The sequence below is a fragment of the Panulirus ornatus genome, chromosome 15 (assembly GCF_036320965.1).
Source record: "Panulirus ornatus isolate Po-2019 chromosome 15, ASM3632096v1, whole genome shotgun sequence".
NCBI classification, from domain to species: Eukaryota; Metazoa; Arthropoda; class Malacostraca; order Decapoda; family Palinuridae; genus Panulirus; species Panulirus ornatus.
In genome coordinates, this window is record NC_092238.1 from 28,463,981 (window position 1) to 28,479,546 (window position 15,566).

Sequence of the window (15,566 nt, forward strand, 5' to 3'; positions counted from 1 at the left end):
CCCATTCCAAATTCTATGTGGTGATCAGGTAAACATCCTCAACCCATGTCCAGTGTATTAATGTGAAACATGAACTTCCATACTGTTGTCATTGCTTCCAATTTCAATTTACACTGTTGGTTCATCAAGCAAGACCAATCTTCATTCTCTTACCCCGGGTACATAATGCTTCCATTGCATTCAGTCCAAAATAATTTCTCTGGTATTGGTATATGAAAGATCTCCAGCCCTAAATGATTCTCTCATTTCCTCTATCTATGTCTTCTCTGGTCTAGTTCTAGCCCTTGCACCTTCTATCCATACAACTACCATCATTAACCCCATTCCCAATTTTCAAGGGGGAGGATGAGGTAAATACGACTTCTAAAATCACTCACAAACATCCTCAACCTACACTCAAAGTATTCACACCACATGCATGACAAAATGTTTCCATCGTATATTTCCTTGTCATTCCTCTTCCATCCTCATTTGAAAAACTCTCTGGCCTTAATCTTCTTACTGCATCATTTCTGCCTTCGTCTTCTCCACCAAATACCTTCAACTACACTCTATATCTCTTAACCTACCTATCAACTACATCTGAATACCACATCCTTCTTCATCTATCTTCATAAAAACACTTATGCTACACGTTACACTATTCTTTTGCTTTTAATGTTTACCTACCATGACCTTTATAAACCTAGGTTTCAAATCTCTTCATAAGTGTTGGGATGGAACCCTTTTATGTAGACTTCTTAAACATTCCACTCTTTAATCCTTTCAGAGCTTTCAGGGCACCTACAGTTTTTCTCCACCTCAGCTTTCTCACCACCATCTTTATTGAAGTTCACTCCTAAATAACTTACTCCAAACTTTTAGTCCTTCACCACTGAAACAAATAATATGCCGTGAATTCCTGTCTAACAAAAATTTTAATCTTTCACTGTTTCAAGCATCCTCCTCCTACAATCATCAAAGTTTCTAACATGTCTATCTATTTCCTCCTTTTTTCAGCTAATAGCACAGTACCACCTGCATACAAGTGGTACAGTCTACTTTTTTTCAGCATTTCTCAACAGTGCACTGCTACTGCTATTATTCCACTTTACTCTTCAACTATTTTAATATCCCATCCATAAAAACATTAAAGAACTATGAGGACATTATATATGGAAGTGCATCAGATGATACAAGCAAGAAAAAATTATTCATAAAAAATAACTTCTGTAAGTTCACTCTTTAATATCATATCAAATGAAATTAAGTAAAGCTGAAATCATAATTTTTCAATGAAAAATCTATCACTATAATAATACACGAATAGCCAGTATGGAAACATGCTGCTATATTACTAAATATGGCCTTACTGTTTCATAGAGCACCATACAGTTTCACTTTATGCTAGAGAGTGCCATTCAAATCAAAAGTGCCATAGAGCATTGCATACATACATCAATCAAATATCAGCCCCATACAGCTTGCCAAAACCACTTCAACATGTCAATGCATGAAACTAATCTATGCCTTACTGCTGCTGACCCCACATATCCAAGAATTTCAATAAAACACAGATATTATGCTTAGCCTTTATTTTCATAAGGGTATATCTTTGGTAACTTTTGAACTACATAGCTTGTAACATTTGCGTCAAGATAAAATAAAAGCAAAAGATTAAAAGGCTCCCTTTGATTTACAAAACAAATACTTGATAAGAGACCACATGATACATGCCACAAGTAATCACGCTGCTGATTCATTTTATGGTTTATTATCAATGCAAATGGGTCTATATCACACAATTTTCAAAAGTTTGGAAGCATTCTAGAATTAAAAAAATTTTAGATCTGGTAATCCATGTTATGGTAAAAAGAAATCCTTCAAATTCATAATGTGTTTTCGTCTTCTATGACTACTGCAACGCAGATTTCCAAAATGGCATTATCAGTAACAAGCTAAATTCCACTCAGACAAGTGATGAAACAGACAGTTCTGCATATCATAAGAGGCAAGTAACAGAGGCAGGAGTTGGATACCTAAGAGAAGATTTCTCTTCAAAGGCTCTACCTAGGGTGTCTGAACATATGTGGATGTAACTAGAATGAAAATACAGAGATAAGTATTATGTTTGAAAAAAGAATTTGGATTTTCAGGCTCTGATGTAAACAAAATTGACAGAGAAAGGGTTTGCAAATGTACGAAGGATATGGCTAGGGGCTTGCATAAGGGCACATGCAAAAGAGGGGTTGACACTTCTGATGAAAGAGGAACTACAGGATTGTGTAATGAGTGTAAGAAAGTTATCTCATGATTGATGTCGATTAGAATAAAAGTAGACTGCAAGAGGCAAGTGATGATTAGAGCATGTGTATCTGGTAGCTAAAAGGAGTGCAAAGAAAAGAGGAGGAACTTAGTGAGTGCTGAAGCAATCTTGAGAAAAGAGGTCAAACTTTATTCCCTAGGGACTTAAACGTAAGGGAGGGCAACGTGGCAGTTGAGACCATAAATGAAGGTATGGGGGTGCCCAATGTAAATGGAAATGGGGAATAGCTTGTTACATGCTGAAATAGGACTGAGGTTGGGGATCAGGTACTAATGGAATATATGCTAACTAACAATCATGCAAAGGAGAGATTGTAGAATGTGACTGTGTTAAGTGTGGCAGATAGTGGGACATCTTATCATTTCTTGGTAAAGGTGAATGTGAGTTTGTACCTCTTGTATCTAACTTCCTTTCTAACCAACATCATTCTGGTTCTCACTTTTTTTCAGTCTTTGACACAGTCCCACCCCTCCCCTAAAGAAGGAACAGAGAAGGAGGCCAAGTGAGGATATTCCCTCAAAGGCTCAGTCTTCTCTTTTTAACACTACCTAGCTAATGTGGGAAATGGCGAATGGTATGAAAAAAATATTCATTTATTTATTATACTTAATCGCTGTTTCCCACGTCTGCAAGGTGGCCCAAGGAAACAGACAAAGAATGGCCCAACACTCATATACATACACATATACATGAATGCCCATACACGCACATATACATACACAGACATATATACACATGTACATACTCATACTTGCTGCCTTCATCCATTCCTCTCGCCACTCTGCCACACAGGAAACAGCAGCAACATCCCCCCTCCTCGCACATGAGGTAGTGCCAGGAAAAGACAAAAAGGCCACATTTGTTTACACTCAGTCTCTAGCTGTCATGTGTAATGCACCGAAACCACAGCTCCCTTTCCACATACAGGCCTTGCAGACCTTTCCATGGTTTACCCCATATGCTTCACTTGCCCTGCTTCACTTACCAAGGATGTAAGGCATGTGTACAAGTAGGAAAAGAGGGGAGTGATTGTTCCCAATAAAAACTGGCCTGCGGCAGGGGTGTGTGATGTCCCCGTGGTTGTTTAATATGTTTATGGATGGGATGGTTAGGGAGGTGAATGCTAGAGTTTTGGAGAAAGGGGCAAGCATGTACTCTGCTGGGGATGAGAGAGCCTAGGAAGTGAGTCACGTATTGTTTGCCAATGATACAGCCATGGTGGCTGATTCAAGGGAGAAACTGCAGAAACTGGCGACTGAATTTGGAAAAGTGTGTGAAAGGAGGAAGTTGAGAGTAAATGAGAATAAGAGCAAGGTAATTAGGTTCAGTAGATTTGAGGGACAAGTAAATTGGGATATAAGTTTGAATGGAGAAAAGTTGGAGGAAGTGAAGTGTCTTAGATATCTGGGAGTGGATGTAGCAGTAAATGGAACCATGGAAGCAGAAGTGAGTCACAGGGTGGGGGAAGGGGCGAAGGCTCTGAGAGCGATGAAGAATGTGTAGAAGGAGAGAATGCTATCTCGGGGAGCGAAAATGGGTATGTTTGAAGGAACAGTAGTTCCAACAACATTATATGGTTGCAAGGCATGGGCTATAGATAAGGTTGTATGGAGGAGGGTATTGGATGTGTTGGAAATGAAATGATTCAGGACAATATGTGATGTGAGGTGGTTCAATCGAGGAAGTAATGAAAGGGTAAGAGAGAAATGTGGAAATAAAAAAAGTGTGATTGAGAGAGCAGAAAAGGGTGTGTTGAAATGGTTTGGACATATAGAGAGTGAGGAGAGATTGACAAAGAGGATATATGTGTCAGAGGTGGAGGGAACGAAGAGAACCGAGAGACCAAATTGGAGGTGGAAGGATGGAGTGAAAAGACTTTGAGTGGTCCAGACTTGAACATACAGGAGGATGAAAGGTGTGCAAGGAATAGAATGAATTGGAACAATGTGGTATATTGGGGTCAACATGCTGTCAATGGACTGAGCCAGGGCATGTGAAGCATTAGAGGTAAACCATGGAAAGGTCTGTGGGGTCTGGATGTGGATAGGGAGCTGTGGTTTTGGTGCATTACACATGACAGCTAGAGACTGAGTGTGAACAAATGTGGCCTTTTTGTCTGTTTCCCTGTTGCTACCTTGCTGAAGCAGCAGGGCAGCCAAGTTGATGTCATTGAAGTGATGGGGGAAACTAGAGAAAAGTTTGTGATACCTGGTCGTGGATAGTTGACTAGTTTCGATACATGATAGCTGAAGGTGGATGTGAATGAATGAGGCCATATCTTTGTTTCCTGGTGCTACCTTGCTGATACGGGAAACAGTGATCAAGTATAGAAAATAAATAAATATTTTCAGACATTCACCATTTTCACATAAGCAAGATAGCACAAGAAACAGACAAAGATATGGCCCTCATTCATTCACACCCACTTTCAGCTGTCAAGTATCAAAACCAGTCAACTATCTGCAACCAGGTCCCACAAACTTTTCTCTGATTTCCACCATCACTTCATAAGCATTGGTTCAGCCTAATGACAGCAACTTGGCCAATGTAAAACACACTGTTCTAAGTCATTCTATCCCATTTTCAAGCCTGAGCACTCAAAACTTTCTCCACTCCATCCTTCTATTTCCAATTTGGTCTGCCTATTCTCCCCATTCCCTTCCCTTCCCTCTTAGTCAGCCTCTCTTCACTCATCCTCTCCATACGTCCAATCCACTTCAGGGCAGCTTCTGCATCTCTCAACCATAATCCTTTCACCATTGCACCACTCTCTCACTCTATCATTGCTTATTCAATCAACTCTCCTTACATTACATAATGTCCTCAAGCATTTCATTACCAGCACATCAACCCTCTTTCCCATTTTCTGGTCTATGGCCCACACCCCATAGCCATACTACACTATCAGGATTAATGCAATATCAAATATACCTATCTTTGCCCTCATAGTTAAAAATAATCAAAATTATAATTTCTAAAGAAATTTATATCAGCCTCAAAACTAACATCTTCATCATAAAGGTATGAGATGGATTCATAATCCCTCATGACAGAAATATCTCATACAAAAATTAAACTATTTTAAGGAAGCCTTATCTCAAGAAAATGCAGTATTTCATATATGCGATGCACCAGTGTAAATGAAAGTCAAAATCTGCCATCAACATGTACCTATCTATCTCCCATTTGGAGTTTATCACAATCCTAATAATAAGAAAGTTAATAAACGAACTGTGAGAATAGACTTTAAATAGGCTGTTTCCGGGCTCAACTTAAAGCCTAATAAAGGTAGGCAGAGAGTTTACAGCTGCAAGGAGCAGATCAAATGATATGAGTAAAATGGGCAATCAGACACTTCAGAAATCAGCAGAAGACAAGTACACACAATAGATACAAAAACTTGTATCTTCACGCATCATAACACATCTGCTTTGGTTTGCATGGTACAGGTACAAGGTATCAAGACAGAAATAATACCAATTATTCACCCCCATCACAAAATCCTTATCTACACTTCTGAGTTTTGCTATATGAAACCTTGATATGTTAAATCCTGAATACACAGTACTATCATTATAATTCCCAAAGAAAACACATGGACTCTTTTCCAGTCACATCTTTTGAAAGTATAATCAAAATCACAGATTATAGAATTTCTGAAATTATTAAAATGCTCCACATGAAGGCTTACATATGGATCTACCATATCTTAGTCACCATATCTTAGTAGCAGTAACCCTCACAAGTGTATCATTGCAGTATCTAAACTAAATGTATGCTCAGAGCAGATTAAGAAAAGAAGTACAGTATCTAACTCAACAGTGTTACAACAGATAAAGGTTACTTTAAACTTATCAAAGTGTGTTCTGGGCTAACAAGCTTCCTCCTCTTTTGAAATGAAAATTCCACACTCAGTGGTGAGACAAAAACAGATAATTTTTCAAAAAAAAAGGAAGATCATATAAAAACTGTGCAGTGAATATAAGACACCTCTGCACTTTAAGAGCAATAAGCTAGGCAGAGCTTTGCCTGTACCAAAATAAAACTAGATTTCATAAAGAACATTTTCTTCACTTTAGAAGGAAAGAGCTTAGCAGATCTCTGCCTAATCTGATCTATCATCAATGGCATTTGAACAACCATTCAATGTAGATCAAAAAGTTTCAAACTGACTGAATGCTTCTTCCCAGAACTACTGGCCAGCAAACTGCCCAATAAATTAGCAGGTGTACCACACTCGGGGTGCCCCCAACTTCTGGGTCTAATAATCAACAAGCCAAAGATATCCAGTAAAATTAGTAGCAGTCATACTTAGGTTGCCCCCCAGCTCCTGGCCCTCATGATCAATATGTCAAACACAAAGACAAATGGAGTAAGTGGGTTTAACATTTCATTCCTACAGAAGACCTCTTTCCCGAATTCCAAGACAATACGACTCACGAGAAGCAGTCACTACTTATTCCTTAGTCACTCTCAGTCCACTTCAAAAAACAATAAATTCTGCATGGCATGCCCCATCCCTTCTTCAAATGTATGCTATTACTGTAATCTGTGAAATGTCTAATTGAACCAAGGCTTCTAGAGGATTTCAATAAAAGGAAAAATTGGCCTAATCTTGCAAATACTTCAGAAACTCCTAATTGGTATAATGTTAGGCAAACTTTGGAAAAGATGTAACTGGTTTGTCATCTATGCTTTCAAGCCCAAGGAATTGGACACAATTATATATTTACACAAAGTATACTTCCAGGGCAGGAGAAACTGAAATTATGGCAACTTATAAAACTCTGGTAACACAATGTACATCTCCGACAGAAACTGATGCCTTCCAATTCTTTTAATGACTTAAAAAGTGACAATAAAAAGGTACCTTAACTTGTGCCAACATTTAATTCTCGAAGAGCCATCACGGAGACTAGGATTAAGACAAAGCCATTCTCTATACCAAGTGAACTTAAACAACTGATATACAGTATCTAAGTACTGTATAAATGATAAGACAAGTAACTCAGAAAAAAAATCTTCAACATAGTAACAACAAAAGAACACAGAATAAACAAATGTGATGTCAACCAAATTTAACCTACATCAAACTATTGTTGAGCAAAATGAATTAAACACTGAGCAAAATTCAAAAACACCAGTCACTGAACAAGAAGAATGATATACAAAATCTACGTTATACTTCTGAACTTGATCTGGTTTTCCTAATTTCCATGATTTTACATGACAACAATCCATGCACTTACGAAAATATGGACATATATCATTCATCCACTTACATTTAGCCCCAACATGCACATCTAAATAAAGGACTTCCTCACAGCTGAAGAGTATTTCCATTAGAATTTTGTATTGGACAAGTCACTTATGAGAGCTTGTGTCGACAACAAACTAAGCTTTGCATAAAATACCCTTACAAAATAGAGTAACTAATGATTTCATTGAACAGTTCATGTGCAGAATGATGTTTTATATTCAAGTTCCAAACAAAACAATCTCCCAGCAAAACCTGACTGCTGACTGGATAAGTAATAACTTTGCTTGGCAAATATGCTTCTGACTAATGGCTATCCATACTTCATTACAAGACAAGTTGGAGCAAAGAAAGGCTTATTACTTTTGGATGGGTGTAAAGAAACAGAAATCTTTGTAAAATTACTATTTACCATATCAAAAGACATCAAAATATGTCCTTCTCTTTAGCTACTTCGCTTTCCTGAGTATCATTATCGTTCTCTGGCCTTAAGACATTACTGAAATAGTGCTACCATCAACTTGTGTTTCTCCTGCACATATGCATCAATTCTGGGATTCGTTCTGAAAGGCAAAGAATCATTAACAGCAACAAAATACTCATTGTGTAAATACAATAATAATCACAGTATACAGATGATCTCCAACTTACAATGTTTTTACTTTATAATGGTGCAATATTCAACACTTTATTATGAAATAGGCTTTAAGCTGGATGATTTTGTAAGCTGATGTACATGTTCTGAGAATGTTTAAGGGTAGGCTTGGCTAAGCTATGATGTTCAGTACGTTAGATGTACAGTATTAAACATTTTTTTCTTTCAAACTATTCGCCATTTCCCGCATTAGCGAGGTAGCGTTAAGAACAGAGGACTGGGCCTTTGAGGGAATACCCTCACCTGGCCCAATTCTCTGTTCCTTCTTTTGGAAAAAAAAAAACGAGAGGGGAGGATTTCCAGCCCCCCGCTCCCTCCCCTTTTAGTCGCCTTCTACGACACGCAGGGAATACGTGGGAAGTACTCTTAATCCCCTATCTCCAGGGATAACATAGACATATACATTTATTTCATTTTTTATTAAACATATTAAACATATTAAACATATTAAATGCATTTTCAGCTTATGATATTTTCAACGTACAATGGGTTGATCAGAAAATAATCCTATTGTAAGTCGCGGATCATCTGTATACATATTTTAGCAAAAAGTAAGTCACCTACACAAATTCATGCCAATGACTAGAACTTAAAAAGAGGATTGCCATATGGCACTGACAGTGTATTTACCTGTCTACCTATCAATAAAAAATCTGCTCCAGAATAAATAGGGAGGTTCAGTTGCATATAATCTCCCAGACAACTCAAAGATCCTCAACCCATGCCCAGTATGTTATGCTAAAACTTGAATTTCCACGCTTATAAAATGTGCCTTTTACTTTTTCACAATTTTGATTCAAGTGTTGTACTTACTCCAACATAATACAAAAAAAATACACTGAATCAGATCCTTAACAATTACCTCTGACATCCTCCCATGAAATATATTTACCAAGTTTTGATTTGGTGATATCTTTCCGTGAAATATTACATTTAACAAGTCTTGATTCAGTTAAAAGCTCCATTCACATGTATCCCATTTTTCAGTGTGTTTACTCGGTTTGATAATAATACCTTTCTATGTATTTGAAGGTTTGTTGAATGTGTTTGATGATAGAGTGGCAGATATAGGGTGTTTTGGTCGAGGTGGTGTGCAAAGTGAGAGGGTTAGGGAAAATGATTTGGTAAACAGAGAAGAGGTAGTAAAAGCTTTGCGGAAGATGAAAGCCGGCAAGGCAGCAGGTTTGGATGGTATTGCAGTGGAATCTATTAAAAAAGGGGGTGACTGTATTGTTGACTGATTGGTAAGGTTATTTAATGTATGTATGACTCATGGTGAGGTGCCTGAGGATTGGTGGAATGCGTGCATAGTGCCATTGTACAAAGGCAAAGGGGATAAGAGTGAGTGCTCAAATTACAGAGGTATAAGTTTGTTGAGTATTCCTGGTAAATTATATGGGAGGGTATTGATTGAGAGGGTGAAGGCATGTACAGAGCATCAGATTGGGGAAGAGCAGTGTGGTTTCAGAAGTGGTAGAGGATGTGTGGATCAGGTGTTTGCTTTGAAGAATGTATGTGAGAAATACTTAGAAAAGCAAATGGATTTGTATGTAGCATTTATGGCTCTGGAGAAGGCATATGATAGAGTTGATAGAGATGCTCTGTGGAAAGTATTAAGAATATATGGTGTGGGAGGAAAGTTGTTAGAAGCAGTGAAAAGTTTTTATCGAGGATGTAAGGCATGTGTACGTGTAGGAAGAGAGGAAAGTGATTGGTTCTCAGTGAATGTAGGTTTGCGGTAGGGGTGTGTGATGTCTCCATGGTTGTTTAATTTTGTTTATGGATGGGGTTGTTAGGGAGGTGAATGCAAGAGTTTTGGAAAGAGGGGCAAGTATGAAGTCTGTTGTGGATGAGAGAGCTTGGGAAGTGAGTCAGTTGTTGTTCGCTGATGACACAGCGCTGGTGGCTGATATATGTGAGAAACTGCAGAAGCTGGTGACTGAGTTTGGTAAAGTGTGTGAAAGAAGAAAGTTAAGAGTAAATGTGAATAAGAGCAAGGTTATTAGGTACAGTAGGGTTGAGGGTCAAGTCAATTGGGAGGTAAGTTTGAATGGAGAAAAATTGGAGGAAGTAAAGTGTTTTTGATAACTGGGAGTAGATCTGGCAGCGGATGGAACCATGGAAGCGGAAGTGAATCATAGGGTGGGGGAGGGGGCGGAAATTCTGGGAGCCTTGAAGAATGTTTGGAAGTCAACAACATTATCTCAGAAAGCAAAAATGGGTATGTTTGAAGGAATAGTGGTTCCAACGATGTTGTATGGTTGCAAGGCGTGGGCTATGGATAGAGTTGTGCGCAGGAGGGTGGATGTGCTGGAAATGAGATGTTTGAGGACAATGTTTGGTGTGAGGTGGTTTGATCGAGTAAGTAATGTAAGGGTAAGAGAGATGTGTGGAAATAAAAAGAGCGTGGTTGAGAGAGCAGACGAGGGTGTTTTGAAATGGTTTGGGCACATGGAGAGAATGAGTGAGGAAAGATTGACCAAGAGGATATATGTGTCGGAGGTGGAGGGAACGAGGAGAAGTGGGAGACCAAATTGGAGGTGGAAAGATGGAGTGAAAATGATTTTGAGTGATTGGGGCCTGAGCATGCAGGAGGGCGAAAGGAGGGCAAGGAATAGAGTGAATTGGATCGATGTGGTATACCGGCGTTGACGTGCTGTCAGTGGATTGAATCAGGGCATGTGAAGCGTCTGGGATAAACCATGGAAAGTTGTGTGGCGCCTGGATGTGGAAAGGGAGCTGTGGTTTCGGGCATTATTGCATAACAGCTAGAGACTGAGTGTGAACGAATGGGGCCTTTGTTGTCTTTTCCTAGCACTACCTCGCACACATGAGTGGGGGAGGGGGATGGTATTCCATGTGTGGCGAGGTGGAGATGGGAATGAATAAAGGCAGACAGTGTGAATTGTGTGCATGGGTATATATGTATGTGTCTGTGTGTGTATATATATGTGTACATGAGATGTATAGGTATGTATATTTGCATGTGTGGACGTGTATGTATATACATGTGTATGGGGGTGGGTTGGGCCATTTCTTTCGTCTGTTTCCTTGCGCTACCTCGCAAACGCGGGAGACAGCGACAAAGCAAAATAAAATAAAATAAATATATGTATCTGATGCCTGTTCCAAATGGAATTCCCTCAAAGGGGTGGCCATGGCAATAGTTACCAAAACAAGTGAACTCAAGTGATGCTTTTCAGTCTTTAGTGCCTAACCCTTAACAGGCCACTGGCAGAGGGCAATTCTAGTGTAGTGTTTGCTGAGGCTCCTATCATTTGGTAATACATTTCTTAATACTGAAAATGAAGCTTTGTTAGTATCTCATGCACATAAAACATATATGAGATGCTTAAACCCACATGCCCCTGGGCTGGGCACCCAGTGTCCCAAGATCCCTTGCCCTGGCAACTCACAACCTCATGCACCCCATCATCTCATCACTCCTAACAAGAACCCTCTCTTAACTACCAAGCAGTCATTGCCTTTTTTAGTTTGTTTTATCTATTAGCAATTCCAGTCACATGGACAACAACATGAACAGATGTGTGGACCTGGTATCTGCTTAGAACTTGTAAGAAATACCTGGAAAAAGAGAAGAATCTGTAAGCGATACTTCTTTTCTTTTTTTTTTTTCATACTATTCGCCATTTCCCGCATTAGCGAGGTAGCGTTGAGAACAGAGGACTGGGCCTTTGAGGGAATATCCTCACCTGGCCCCCTTCTCTGTTCCCTCTTTTGGAAAATTAAAAAAAAAGCGATACTTATACACCTTTAAAAAAAATTATGATGAGGATTAAAGAGATGGTAAGGGAAGAAAGCTACTATAGTCAGTAAGGAGTTTTATAATGGAGAGGGTGGGTGGTTCCTGGGGAAGGAGTGTCTACAGTCACCATGGTTGTTTAATCTGTTCACAGACAGGATGGTGAGGGAGGTAAATGTCAGAATCTTACAGCTCAGTTTGTTTTCATAGTGTGCTGGGGGTTGGAGAAGACTGGGAGGTGATGTGCTGGGGGTTGAAGAAGACTGGGAGGTGAGTCATATTCTGTTTGCTAATGACACATCTCTGGTGGTAGTCTCAAGAGAAAACTCTTGAGCTAATCTGAATTTGAATTTGTGTTAAAGGAATAAGTTGAGACTTAGTGTGAAGAAAAGGTATTAAGGAGCAGTAAGGGGGTGAAACTAGATGATATGAGTGTATATTTCTCATGCTTGTCACAGATTACAATTAAGTGGGTCAGGAGTGAGGAACAAGAAATCCCTCCCTAATGTGTTATCTTATTGAAATTGTAAAATTCTATAAGAAAAAAAAAAAAAAAAAAAGCATATTCACCTTACCTAGATAAGAAGAATTGCAGCGTTCTCTTCACTTCAACAGGAAGCAGCTTTTGGTTCACAAAGCTAGTCAACATCAGTAGGCATCCTCCTAAGTCCCATTCCAACTTGAATTTTTTGTCCTGTAGTGTAGAAATGCAGTTCATGAGGGTGTGGTATATGAAAAGTGAAATACACTCTACTGTAATGTTAAATACATATAATATTAGTTACTTTTCCAAGAGTAAATATAAGCCCTTATCCATATGTCCATTACACAGACATCCACATTTTCAGAATTATTATCAGTATTCATCTTTTCCACATGACTAATGTAATTACCGTATTTATTCAAACCAATGATTCCTCTACTCATTATCACATCACTTTCAACCATAAAGCTGTGACCTATGCTAAGTCTCATTAAATTGCCTAAGGTATACAGCATCTTATACACCTTTGTACTCATTAACAGTCCTCTTCCTTCCAATCACATTCTATATATTTATAGTAATTCACTTACATGTCCTCTTTTCTTTATTCCTTTTATATCTGTTTGCCATCTCCCATGAGTGAGGTACCATAACAAACAGGAGAATGATTTATTCTTTTTGTCAATACTAGAATGCCAACTTCCAATTCACATCACGACATCTCACTCCTTATCCCGTCCATTAAAGTTCTTCCGCTAGGATTCAATTTATTTACCAGATTTTGATTAATTAATATGCCTGGATCATTTAAGCCATTTCCCTTTCAAAAGATAAAGGCAAAAAGAAAATTTTTTTGGATATTGATGAACTCAATACCTTCAAAAAAAATCTGAAAAAGAGTTTGCTCTGCTGGTCTGCTTTGTGCTTGTATAGCACAATAAAAATGTGTGAAAAAAATGAGGATGTCTTAGTAAATACACTCAGTCCTTATCACAAACATGGTACTATTAGGTCCCAATATTTTCCTTCATTTAAAAAAAGGAGGTCTCAATTTCCTCCCTTCCTACAAAAAGGAATATATATTCATACCACTGATGATGTAACAAATTCATCCAACTCTTATCTAATTGAGTATCAATTCATACTGTCGCTCACCTACAAGAACATCATGAATCCCTCTGCACAAACAAGCTTATTTATTCAACTTCCTTCTACATTATTTTCAAGGCCTACTTCATCATGAATCCCTCTGCACAAACAAACTTATTTATTCAACATCCTTTTAAATTATTTTTAAGGAGCCTACTTAACTAATTTGGGTGCTGGGCTAATATATGGTTTTTGAGTCACCTAAGAAACCCCTCTAGGGACAAGTTGCAGCTCCTGGCTGTATACGAAAACAAAGTCACACTTCCTTATTGCATTCAAGGCAAATTTTGCATATCCCCTAATTATAAACAGAAAAGGGGACTGCATTAAACACTGTCACTCCTGAGGCATTCAGCCACAATCCAGGATGAAATAAATGTACTTTTTATCCCAAAAACATGAACGAACAGACAATTAATTGATGTGAAAATGTAATAACCATTACCTCACATTTGATGAATCCTAAGTGTACAAGCAGACTATTTACAGCAACTGACAACAGATCTTCTTGCTGAGCAGTTGTAAATGCAGTTTTAAATAACAGCACTGTAGTGTTCTTGACACTTTCCTCGACCTGTGAATATCAAAAGATTATATTTTCTTTTTTCATAAGGGATGATATCTAATTCAAATCATATCAGGACGAAAAATATAAATTTTCATATGTCATACGTTTGGATACTAAGCGAAATATCTTAAAAGAAAGTAAAAATTTTCATATGCGATATGGACATAGATATAGCTGAGACAATACTGACAGGTATTAAATTGCTGGGACCCTTAAAGGGAACAGATAAAGGAAACACAAGTCTTCAGATATGCTAAAGCTATATGAAAGTATCAGTGCAACTCAAGCACTACAATATAGCACGAAATGACTGAGAAAAGCAAGGTCAGGTGAAATCTGGTTGCATGAATGTAGTATCTTTTTCTCTCTTTTCTAAGACTGATATGCTAGCAGCTACTTCTGATTTATTTATTCATTGCAGTCTTTACTGTTCTTTCCTGAGTTTGATATGTTAGTTGCTACTTCTGGTTCATCTATTCAATCTGCTTTTATTCATCTATGTATATATTCATTTATTCATCTCTTAACCCTGATCAACATTTCCTGTGTTAGCAAGGTAGTGCCAGGAAACAGATGAAGAAAGATCCATCCACTCTCTTACACATTTATTTTTATTCTATCTATTATACATAATCACCGTTTCCTGCGTCAGTGAGGTAGCGCCAGAAAACAGACAAAAAATGACTCATCCACTCATTTTATCTATATTCATCATACTTTGTCGCTATCTCCTGTGTTAGCGAGATAGTGCAAGGAAACAGACGAAAGAATGGCCCTACCCTCCCACATACATATGTATATACATACACGTCCACACACGCACATATACATACCTATACATTTCAACATATATATACAAACCCAGACATATGCATCTATACATATTGGAAAGGATCACAATTTTGAGCGTGATGAAGATATTCCTAGGAGTCCACGGCGAAAATGAAACACGAAAAGTTCCCAAATGCACTTTCATGTAATAATCACATCATCAGGGGAGACACAAGAGAGAAATATAACAGTCAGTTGATATACATCGAAGAGATGAAGCTAGGACGCCATCTGGTAAACATGTGGACAATCACATGTTTACCAAATGGTGTCCTAGCTTTGTCTCTTCAATGTATATCAACTGACTGTTATATTTCTCTCTTGTGTCTCCCCTGATGATGTGATTATTACACGAAAGTGCACTTGGGAAATTTTCGTGTTTCTTTTCCCCATGGACTCATAGGACTATATACACATGTACATAATTCACACTTGCTGACTTGCTGCCTTTATTCATTCCCATTGCCACCCCACCACACATGAAATGACAACCCCCTCCCCCGCATGCAAGTGAGGTAGCGCTAGGAAAAGACAACAAAGGCCACATTCATTCA

General features: G+C 38.3%; 1 protein-coding gene across 1 annotated transcript in view; it reads right to left on the reverse strand.

The window, feature by feature from the left end:
• Positions 1–1,559: 1,559 nt before the first annotated feature.
• Positions 1,560–15,566, reverse strand: part of LOC139753805 (ran GTPase-activating protein 1-like) — a 37,758-nt gene continuing 23,751 nt past the window's right edge. The window contains exons 10-12 of the mRNA XM_071670685.1: positions 14,059–14,187; positions 12,556–12,674; positions 1,560–8,125 (exon numbers count right to left, since the gene is read on the reverse strand). Coding sequence (XP_071526786.1) covers positions 8,059–8,125; positions 12,556–12,674; positions 14,059–14,187 — 315 coding nt within the window. The 3' untranslated portion in view covers positions 1,560–8,058. The remainder of the gene's footprint in view (positions 8,126–12,555; positions 12,675–14,058; positions 14,188–15,566) is intronic.